This window comes from Gigantopelta aegis, chromosome 3, assembly GCF_016097555.1.
Source record: "Gigantopelta aegis isolate Gae_Host chromosome 3, Gae_host_genome, whole genome shotgun sequence".
Classification (NCBI taxonomy): domain Eukaryota; kingdom Metazoa; phylum Mollusca; class Gastropoda; order Neomphalida; family Peltospiridae; genus Gigantopelta; species Gigantopelta aegis.
This window is the reverse complement of record NC_054701.1, coordinates 4,966,759-4,978,791: the sequence shown is the minus strand read 5'-3', so window position 1 is coordinate 4,978,791 and position 12,033 is coordinate 4,966,759. Positions and strand designations below refer to the sequence as shown.

Below are 12,033 nucleotides of genomic sequence, written 5' to 3'. Positions count from 1 at the left end.
GACAACATGACAACTTCTTATGCATACAGTGCTGTCCGGTGTATCGGCACACATAAGCATCCAAGGACCATTTTTTATGTGAACACAGTGAAATACTTAATAAAATGTGACTCTCACCAATGAAGCAGTGCATAATCTGAAATACACTACAAATTGTTTTAATTTATGTCTGTAGTAAATAATATTTTAAAATGGTGCATAAATATAGCACCCCCTTGTATCCAAAACAATTTGCATGCCCGGTGATTTGGCGCAGTAGATGTGGATTGTTGACCCCACTATTTATAGACCGCCCATGATCTCACTTTTAAACTGTAAATAAACTGCACGAATTTGTCTTTGCACCCGCACCATGTTTTTTTATTACTGATGCATTCCATCCTAGCTAACTAAGGTAAGTCAACTAGGGTTCCAGAAGCAAAGACATGCAGGAAAACCGATACCCAACTATCCAGATAGCCTGAAGACAAACCAAGTAAGCCTACTAAAATCCTATATTTAGGGGGCGGGAATCAAAATTCTTCAAACTAAGTACCTAGATCGGTGCATATATGTATACAATTGCTACTTGCCACCGTTAGTTTCGTTTTATTGCATTGGTAATAAAGTTAAGTATGCCAAGCACTAGGCTTTTAAACCAATACCTACACTATAAGGGTTTAACCCTTCAAATTAGATAGCTAGGCTAGTTTAACTCCCCCTCCGTCATTGTTTTCAATGCTATACAAGGACCGAGGGGGATGGGTGGTCATGAATGACCGTTGAACTCACTAGAATAGGGACTTAAGACAATAGGTACAACCGTAACGCAAAACTAGGATTCACACACAGACTACAAGCTCACTGCATCAGTACACAAGGTGCATTGACTAATGATAACAATGCACCCGCCCCCATTTAATGGTCCAGTACGTACTCTAATAAGGAACCGGACAAAAGAATACCGTTCCGAGTACACAATTGCAATGCACCCGGGGGAAACTGAACAAAAGAATATCGGCCTCCCCCACCCAAACCCCCAATACTTGCTGCTGGTAATAACTTGGTACTTGGTGATGCCACGACCAGAAGCGGTCAGGCCCTTTATAAGGGCCCTATGGGCAACCTAGGGAGACACCACAGCATCGTAGAGGTCTAAAATTAACGAGCTACTCTTGATTCACTAATATCAAAACCTATATTAGCTTGGCCATTCCCTCAATCAAAATTGCACACCTTTTTCTCTTTGGCATTTAACTGCTCCATTCAAATTCCATAGCACCACCAATACCCCCACCCGCCTGCTACCGATTTGATCGGGCTGCTGGTTCTCCCTTGCACCTGCCAGTGCAGGCGGTCCCTCCTCTGCCCCCACCCACCTTTCCTCTCATGGACGGAGGAGCCGGCCAAGGCCGGCTCTTGTGCCCACGATAGGCATGCGCTACAACAGCTTGTTCTGAATGTGCACATAAAACCCTATGACCTGACCTAACCTCACTTTTAGTCCATAAACACTGCACTATAAATTGTCCCAAAATTATTTTAGTACTTTTTTATTTTGTCTTGTTAAAAATATTACTATGAAAATGAACGATCACACATGACACATCTCATGATCAGTTTCAGAATAATTTTCTTGAGTGGCACAGTACTATACATGTTCATTGTCATGCATGGCTAAGATGCCTACATGGATTTTATTTTTTCTTGGGTAGATTGTGCACACACGTGGATCTTATTTTGCTTTTATTTTTTATAACAATATGACAATTGTGAACTGGAATGACTGTCAATACGGTGTAAAATTTTAATTTTGTTTGCATTTGTCTGTGTTTTCCTTTTCAGTTTAAATAAAAATAACTGAACAAAAATAATTACATTTATACTGTTTACTATAATTTAAAAAATGCGGGAAAGGTGTTTTTAGACTGGTTTTAACATTCTTAATATCAATAACGCTGACCTACTTCGCATTTATATACACGAAAATAAGTGAATGATTTATTTTGAAATTATGATATAATTATTGATAATTCTAAAAAAAAACTATTTAATTGCAGCCTGTAACAATAAATATGTTGATACTTTATTAACCACTGAAAAAGAAATTGAACTTTAATTCGTTAAAAACACTGACAACATGAAAACTTCCTAAGTATACTTGAGCAAAATAACCAATTGCACTGAATCACCAGACACAGTTGTACTTGAGCAAAATAGCAAGTGCCCCAATACATCAGACATGGCTGTAGGTCAACTGACTAGTTCTGATTAAGTGTTTTCTTCTGAGATAGATAATATTTTCATGATGACTCACGGTCTTGAATACGATTCATCATCGGGTTTTTTGTAGTTTGGAGATGATCTTTTCTTCATGTAACCTACAAACATGGAAATCTCTTGATCAAGAGCTTGATACACAGGATTGGGTTTTCCCGTCACAGTGGTGTCCTTTAAATAATAGGAACCATGTTTGCTTTTCACTCTATTGACAGCCTCTAATTTACGAAAGGCAGCCATAGTTCAGTGTTCACAAGAATTTACTTTATACCATAAACAGAGAAACACATATCACAGCGGTAGCCATTTTTCAACAGACGTCGTTGCTACGGAGAGTAGTTATCTCCCCTTGAGCACCTGGCTTTAGACTGGTTTATCTTTTATTCTTATAACATTCAAAATGCTTAAGGCGTACCAATTATGCAAAATCAGTAGATAAACAAATTGGTTGTCTACAAATTGGTTGAAACGTTAATAAGTTGTTTTGTGTTCAACGTGTTGCTTAATCATGACAAAAAGTACGTATGTACAATAGAATAGAATAGAATAGAATAGAATAGAATAGAATAGAATAGAATAATTTATTTGCATAACACCCGAATATGGGCAGAGCAAAAATAACAATATAATATACATTTATCTGCAGTAACAATACAATACAAAATCAAAATTAAATCATCATTTATTTATATATGAATCGTATAAACATGGCATGGTATACATTGGACAACATACATAATTAGAATATAAAATGGTAAGATCAGACACATAGTAATAATAATGATGACAATGATTATATACGTGTAATAGTTATACATGTACACGTAAATGTGTGCAGTGTCACTGAGTGTGTATACGTGTTTATTCAAGTTGGTGTTGTAGTAGACGGTCTGGTAAGTTCATTTTGCCTATGGTTGAACATTTCATAACAGAATTGCCCAACAGTTGGAGTTACTTGTTCTGGGCTGTCAAGAAGGAAAACACATTTTTCCATTTCAGACAGAAATGTGAACTCAGAACATATTTGACCGACTTTATAGTATAGTATTTTTCTTAAATGCATATTTATTGGACACCGAGTCAAAAAATTAATCTCATCTTCTGGTTCTTTTTGGCACAGCCGGCATATACGGTCATTTCTATGGATATTCCTATAACGTCCTACCTCCATTTCCAGTCTGTGAGCACATAAACGTAGTTTTGTGAGAGCTTGTCTAAAATTGGTATTTTTTTATATATTTCAAGTAATTTGCCATTTCATATTTGTTTTTAATATGTTTAAATATTTGCAGCTTTTCAGAGTTCTGTAGCTTAATTTTAAAGTGTTCGTAATATCTGTCATCAAGGATTTTGTTTGCGTAGCTAGATTTTGATTTTGGGTGAATTTTAGCATTAGTTAGTAGACTTTTGTCAGTGTCATTACTATCAAGCATATCTTGTAAATAAGCATGCCAGCCTATGTTGTGTTGTGTTTGTAGCTCTTTGCTACAGGATACTGCATCATACAATATAGATCTTGATTCGTCTACATTTTCTAGGTACATAAAATATTTACAAATATTTGTATGTATGCTATTTATAAGTGGGTAGCGCCCCAATTCACTCCTGCAGGCAATGTTAACACTGTTTCGTGGGACTTGAAGATTAATTTTACAGAATTTTATGTGTAATTTTTCAAAGGGTTCAGACTCTAATATGTCAAATAATTTGTATTGGTTGTGTTTCTTTAGTTTGCCATGCAGTTCCGTGCCCCATACTTCCGAGTTATAAAGTAGAATAGGTTTAATTAGTGTATCAAACAGTTGATTATATATATGTGGGGGTGGATTGACACCCGAGAAAGCTTGGTGTAATCTGAAGAGTGCTTTTGATCCCTTATTACCGAGTACAGTTTTAGTTTCGGTAAAGTTTCCAGCGGAGTTTATAGTGCAACCCAGATACGTGTATGCATTTGTTTGAGAAATTGTATTGTTATCTAGGTAGAGTTTAGTAGTTGTGGGGCTTTTCCCTTTTTGTATGATTATAAAATTTGATTTTGAATGGTTTATATTTAGGTGCCATAGCTTACAGAAGTCATCAAGACTATTAAGATATTCCTGAAGGCCTTGTGGGGTTTCCGACAGGAGGAGGAGGTCATCTGCCCATAACAAATGGGATATTTTTTCTTTGTGTAGTGTAACAGGTGCACATATAGTTGATTGAAAATTTAGATCATCTATGAAAATGTTAAACATGGCAGGGCTGAGTGTATCACCTTGTTTTACCCCTATATTTGAGGAAAATGTATCTGTAATGTTATTTGCGAACCTAATTGCGACTTCAGTTTTGTCGTAGATTGATTTAACAATGTTGTAGAATTTCCCGCCAATCCCTAGACGTAAAATGTTAAGAAGAAGTCCTTCTCTCCACACAGTATCAAATGCTTTTTTAAAATCAATAAAACATATGTAGAGTCGTTTGTGTAATTTGGCTACATATTTGTGTATTAGGGTTTTAAGAATAAATATGTTGTCGGCTGTTCTTCTGCCTTTTCTAAAGCCAGACTGGTTATCTGATAATAGTTTTTTATTTTCTAAATAATTGACTAGGCGGTTATTCAGTATCATGGAGAAAAGTTTTCCTAGACAGCTTGTTATAGTTATTCATCGGTAATTTGTCGGGTCCATTTTGCATCCTTTTTTGTGAATTGGAGTTATATATCCTTTAGTCCAATAGTTTGGAAATATGCCAGTTTTGTACACCGCATTAAACAATTTAACCAGAGAAGAAAGTAATACTGGTTTTCCGAATTTTATCATTTCATTAGATATTAGATCAAGCCCACAAGATTTGTTATTTTTTAGGCATGTAATAGCTATTAAGACTTCTTGGGTTGTAATATGGCCATCAAGGTCAGGGAATATTGTTTGTTCATTTTCCCGTTTACGGAGTTCTTCTTTGAGTAATTGTGATTTTTCGTCCGTGTGAGAATTGGTGTCATTGTTTAAGGATTGGAAGTGATTTGTCATACGTTTTACAAGTTCGTTAGGGAGATCGATGTCATCTTTGTTTTTGTTAATAATGTTGTTAATAATAGACCAGTATTCTTTTGGGTTATTATTTTGTATGTCCTCCATTTTGTTATATAATTTTTCTTTTAGGTCCCTCTCTACCTGTTTGTTGGCTTTATGTATTTTTTTCTTTGTGCTCATTAATCTTGTTCGCAGGTTAGCATTAAATAGGTCTGCTTTTAGTTGCCTAGCTAGGTCCCTGAATTGTGTTTGGAGTCTAGAAGTTGTGATTTTATGTTTTTTCTTTTGGGTCCTTTTAGAATGATTAATCTTTTTTGTTGGTGACATTCTAGATGCTGCAGTTAGCACGATATCATTTAATGAGCTAACAGCTTGGTTAATGTTATGGACAGATATTTCAGTATCCATAAAGTTTTGTATTTTGCTAAGCGAGTCAGGTGATAGAAGTTCTTGTTGATACATTGTACTGTTGTCATCATTGATTTTATGTTTGTGTTGCATTGGATGCAGTATCGTCTCTTCTGTTAGTATTGGCATTTGTTTGCATTTCATAATCACAGATAGTGGGCAGTGGATTGAATAAGGAGACATAGCCTTAACATTTAAACTTATAATATCGCAAAGTCCCTTTTTTTTCACAGATAACATAGTCAACAGCGCTTGTTCCTTGTGCATTAAAACATGTTAATTTACCTAAATAGTCACCAGGACTTCTCCCATTCAGAATGCGGAGGCTTGTTGTTGTGCATAAGTTTATGAGATGTCTGCCATGTGAGTTAATAGACGTGTCTTGTGAGTTTTGTTTTTTGGATATATAATCTGGAGTATATCCTTCAGGAAGGGGTAGGAAGTCATCTGTATCATGCGGTATATAGTCTTTAAGAACTGTGTTTGCATCAGCAGTGCAAGCATTAATATCTCCCATTATTAGTACAGTGCCCGCCATGCTGTAGGTTGCTATTTCAGCTTCTAGGGTGGCAAATTGAACTTGAAAGTAGGGGGACTCTACAGGAGGTATATACAAGGAGCAAAGGAAAAGATCAGTGTCCTTCCCGATGGCTTGCCCCGATATTCTTAGCCATAGCGTAGAGTTATTGTTATTTTTTAGTTCTGTTACATACCAATGGAATTTGTTTTTGTAGAGAATACTATGACCCCCAGATCCTCTACCACATGCATGTTTGGAGTTTTTTGTACAGTGTTTTATGCTAGAAGTATAGCCATGTAAAGAAGATGTGATGCTGCCTGTTTCTGCTTTGTGCGTACTTGTATGGGTCTCTTGTAGGCAGATAAAATCATGTACATATAGCTGTTCCTGTACTGATGGACATTTAAGTTTGTGTTTCAGGCCGTCTATGTTCCATGACAGAAATGATATTAGTTCCATAGAATTGTTTGATGTGTGTAATCTATACTAGGTGTCAAGCAGAGAAAACACACCAAAAAGAAGTCATTTAACATTTCGCTGGGTGAGTGCAAGAATGTTGTATATACAAAATTCCCATTTTGAGAAAACGAGCATTAAAAAATAATATCGCTTGGTCAGTGCAAAAATGTAGTATCTACAAAATGTTGATAAATAAGGTCTTAATTTTCACAATGTAATGGACCCTATATGTTCCAGAGCAAAAATGTTGTATGTTCATATAACAGGTCTGGTTGCTTAATTTGAAGTCAGCTAAACTGTTGTAATGCATATATTGTAGTTGACTCGGAGCGAAAGTGTTGTAAGTGTTATATCAGTGTATGCTGCTTCAGATTTTGGAGGAAACTACCAAAAGAAGAATACAAAAAGTCATGGCTTCCGCGATTATTTTATTATTTTTTAATGCTCGTTTTCTCAAAATGGGAATTTTGTATATACAACATTCTTGCACTCACCCAGCGATTTGTTGTTGTTGTTGTTGTTTAGATTTGGGAGTAGACATATAAATAATTTGCCAAAATATAGCTATGTCAGCATGTGTGCATGCACATACATACATATGCATATACATATACACACATACATATACATGCATACACAGATACATATATACATAAACTGCTCTATTGTTACCAAGTTACATATTTATATTACCTATTTGTGACTCATTCTGCTGAAACTGCATGTTAGGTACAATTATGTTTGTTACATATATCAATCAGTATGTAGACTGTGAGGTATCTAAGGTACAGATTAGTATGTAATGATGAACACTTGAGTATTTGTATGGTGTAAGTTCAATAAAAAAATAAATAAATAAATAAATAAAATAGTTATAAGGTTAGACACATGTAACATTTGTTAGTCATGTTAGTAGATATAGCACAAGAATACTAGTTTTTTTTTTTTTTAAGCTAGTCCAGTTTAGCACAGATTTCTTTGCGATGCCATGGGTTGTTTTTGTTATTCTTTCCGTGGACATCTTGAAATCATGTATCTGATGGGCATTTTGGCAAATCATGTTGATTTGCCAGTCACTTATTTATAACATATGGCACAGTCACAATACAATACAATACAATAACTTTATTTCCATGTTCATATATGTATAATAAAAACATAGTCTGGTTGACCAGCAAAAATAAAGTACATAAAATATTAAACGCTAACATCAGAAAACTAATACAACCGTGTCCGGTGTATCGGCGCGTCCGGTGATTCGGCGCACTTGGTAATTTGCTCAAGTATGCTTAGGAAGTTGTCATGTTGTTGGTGTTTTTAACGAATTAAAGTTCAATTTCTTTTTCAATGGTTAATAAACTTATCAACATAGTTATTGTATCATAATTTCAAAATAAATAATTCACCTGTTTTCGTGTATATAAATGCGAAGTAGGTCAGCTTATTGATATTAAAGGAGACCGGACACCAAAAGGCATGTAGTGTGTAATGGATTAAGTTAGCGTCAAAGACCGCATTACTCTAACGCTCGGCTCGCTGCGAGGCACCGGTCAGCTTCGCGTCTTAGGTTTGGGTTAAAAACAGAAGTGGGCGGGATTATGCATAGATCTGAACGAAAGCGAGGCAATACGTGATCGGTGAGAGTTACCAAGCAATACCGGTACACGTGTTGATTCTTTGGTTGTGCCTTTTAGTCGTCTTTTCTTTCTTTTTTTGTCTCCAGGTTTATCGGAAATTTAATTTACAAGATAATTAGTGTTATTATATACTGTCGACGTAATTATATGATGGTTAACTGCGCAGTGTTTAACTGCAACAGTAACAGCAATGCATCCCAAGAAATGGCCAACATGATGGTTCCGATTTAAAAAAAAACGAAAGTTGTTTTAAAACATGGACGCATTATTGTCGTCGAACAGGCTTTACACCAACTAAATACAGCAGGTTATGGTACATTTACAATGTGAAAATTAAAACAAGTATACACTTAAGATATACATTAAATAAAGGTATTGCAATTTCTTCACATATGAATATTTAAACTTCACATTTATTTACCTATAATTACCAAATTAATTTTCACCGACAGCCCATAACGATTCCATACTAACGTCTCTTGATCTAGTTGGTTTGTTAACCGTATAACAAAACACCTTCAAAACGTGAATTATTATGTTAGTTAACAATGTTTATAGTCAGTTCAGTATATTGTAATTATACCGGGTATAAACTCTACATCAGATTTTGGTTGCAATGGCAAAAATTAATGTGATAAAGAAAAGCTCACAAGTGGAGGGCACACACACACACACACACACACACACACACACACACACACACACACACACACACACACACCCCCCGTTCCTACGGGCCTGTTTTATTATGTACCCTCAAATTATTTTCTGGCAGAAAACCTGGTACCTTTGGCAGAGGTTGAAACAATTGGTCATCTAATTTTCGACTGTTACCATAAAATAATATAATTAATCACTTTTAGCATCTAGCAATTTAAACCAAAATTAACAATAGTTACCACATGGAATAAGCATCATATATTATTTTGTTTTACCTGTAATATATTTTCATCAGGACTTCCTTCTTCCTCCATGAATGATTAAAGAAAATAACACTGGATATATTGTAATTATTTTTATTTTATTTCAATATATAACAAATGTGTTTTATGTCAGAATGTGGAGCAAACTACCTGAAACAGTTGGTTTGAAATCATGATTACAAAATCCTAAAAATAAAAGGAACTGGTTCCTAACCTCACCCTCTACATAGTATCTACATTTGTATAGGCCTGTAGGAACGATATTTGAAGTCGGGGGAGAGGGGAGGGGGAATACAGTCTCTAGTGAGGGATACAAACTAGATTTTTATCTTTATATCATCCTTATTTATGCAAAGTAGTGAAAACTTAAAACATACATTTTCATCCTAGAGTGTGTGGTGGAGAACAAGCCCCTAGGCCCACCCCTCCCCAGTTCCTACGGGTCTGTTGTATTTTATATTAATAAATGCAAAGACTGCATAATACTATTGTCGATAAGACATATTAGTTGTAAAGTGATTGTCAGTATGTGGCAACAGTATAATATTTTCCAACATTTCTGTGTTACTGTACCCGGCTGTGGACAGATTCGGCAGACTGGTAACACATTTTCTAAATAATTAAAAATACACGGTTTAACCAAACACATTAAAACTTGGAGGGTTAAATTATTATATCTTGCTTTGGTGAGGAGGGGACGCTTTTTGTAAATTTGCGAAATCGGCCTATGGAATATCCACTGACATGTCAAATTTACATCTATGCTGAACAAGATTTATGATGAAATATTATTAAATTTTGTGTGCTTTTCTTCTAATTAGGTCCATTTGCTTCAGTTTACATTAAAAATGTCATAAAAAATTATGTTTAAAAAAATGCTTGTATGCTAGTCTATGACCGCGTGGCACCGTGTGGCTTCTTCGTCGGCAGTTGATACATCCGAATTTTCGTCTAAGACAACATTTCCAGGATTAGGGACGAAGTCTCTGATAAGTGGTTTAAACTGATACGGTTTGATGCCATTAGCACAAGCTGGACACTATTTTTCGTCACTCGAATCGCTAAGTTTGTCCATGCTGCTTGGTAGTTTCTTCAGTTTTCCTCTCATCGATGACGTCACGGGTGTAGCTCATCAATTGTCGACAGTTTCTGGCAAACATTGGAAATCGGTGAAAAAAAACCCCAACCAAGACTGGCACGCTTAACTTAGTCAATAAGTGGAGCGCGGTAGTTGCGTGTTGTGGTTTATGACGGCAAACAATTCATTACGCCGTATATATGGTTTGGTGTCCGGTCTCCTTTAAGAATGTTAAAACCAGTCTGAAAACACCTTTCCCGCATTTTTAAAATTATAGTAAACAGTATAAATGTAATTATTTTGTTCGATTATTTTTATTTAAACTGAAAAGGAAAACCCAGACAAATGCAAACAAAACAAAAAATTTACACCTTAATTGACAGTCATTCCAGTTCACAATTGTCACATTGTTATAAAAAATAAAAGCGAATTAAGATCCAGTGTGTGCACAATCTACTGGAGAAAAATAAAATCCATGTAGGCATCTTAGCCATGCATGACAATGAACATGTATGCATCTGCAGTACTGTGCCACTCAAGAAAACAATTCCGAAACTGATCATGAGATGGGTCATGTGTGATCGTTCATTTTCATAGTAATATTTTTAACAAGACAAAACAAAAAAATACTAAAATAATTTTGGGACAATAGTGTAGCGTTTGTGGGCTAAAAGTGAGGTCATGGGCGGTCTATAAATTGTGGAGTCAACGATCCACATCTACTGCGCCGAATCACCAGACATGCAAATCGTTTTGGATACAAGGAGGTGCCTATATTTATGCACCATTTTAAAATGTTTATTTACTATAGACATAAAACAGTTTGTAGTGTATTTCAGATTATGCACTGCTTCACTGGTGAGAGACGCATTTTATTAAGTATTTCACAGTGTTCACAGAAAATGGTCCTTGAATGCTTAGGTGCACCGATACACCGGACAGCACTGTAACATATACATTATTACATGAACAAACATCTAAATCAACAAATACATATGTAATTTAAGCCTTATAAGTTATTACTAGTGATGTTAATATTTAGGTAAAAGCAAATATTGTCAGAAGTGTAGAGCCATAAAAACCATCAATTCGTACCTATGGCATTCGTGAAATATTTTTCACAGATCCACACACCCTCGATCAGTACATTATCCATTAGTTTATACAGACAAACGATTTGAAATTACTTCCAACTCATATGCTTTCACGCAACTTAAAGCATCTCTTTACAAAATTGCAAATGATAGGGCATAATTCCGGAATATTGTTGCATGTAAGAAATAAGAATTTTTCATTATTTAAGTCAAAAAAGGAAAATGTGATTCTTGTTTTATTATTTTATGATGTAAATCATTTCTAAAAGCATTATATACTCTTCAAAAGAAGAAACGCAAAACCACATTGTCGTAACATTTGGAGAATTGATTTAATTATTGAATGGTGAGTCCGATAATTACCAAATGTTGCAGGATTGTTCACAGTTCACTCTAGTCCATTGTGAGTAAGTGATAGGACACACCACCAAGGTCAAGGTCATCTGGAGTCAATACCGGGTGTGGCCTCCGCGTGTGTTGACAACTGCCTGGCACCGCCTGCCCATTGAAGCAACCAGAGTACGGATGACGTCCCGGGGGATGGTGGCCCACTCGGCCTGCAAGGCTGCTGCCAGCTCGGGCAGGGTCTGGGGCTGTGGTTGTCGCTGTCGGTCCAACTCGACCCATAGATGCTCAATTGGGTT

The 12,033-nt window shown here is 35.7% G+C and overlaps 2 protein-coding genes across 2 annotated transcripts in view; one reads left to right on the top strand and one right to left on the bottom strand.

The window, feature by feature from the left end:
- Positions 1–2,572, bottom strand: part of LOC121367270 (cilia- and flagella-associated protein 54-like) — a 117,994-nt gene extending 115,422 nt beyond the window's left edge. Inside the window, exon 1 of the mRNA XM_041491384.1 lies at positions 2,297–2,572. Within this exon, the coding sequence (XP_041347318.1) occupies positions 2,297–2,499 (203 nt within the window). The 5' untranslated portion in view covers positions 2,500–2,572. The remainder of the gene's footprint in view (positions 1–2,296) is intronic.
- Positions 2,573–2,702: 130 nt separating this feature from the next.
- Positions 2,703–12,033, top strand: part of LOC121369441 (protein tilB homolog) — a 29,802-nt gene continuing 20,471 nt past the window's right edge. The window contains exon 1 of the mRNA XM_041494539.1: positions 2,703–2,777. Within this exon, the coding sequence (XP_041350473.1) occupies positions 2,768–2,777 (10 nt within the window). The 5' untranslated portion in view covers positions 2,703–2,767. The remainder of the gene's footprint in view (positions 2,778–12,033) is intronic.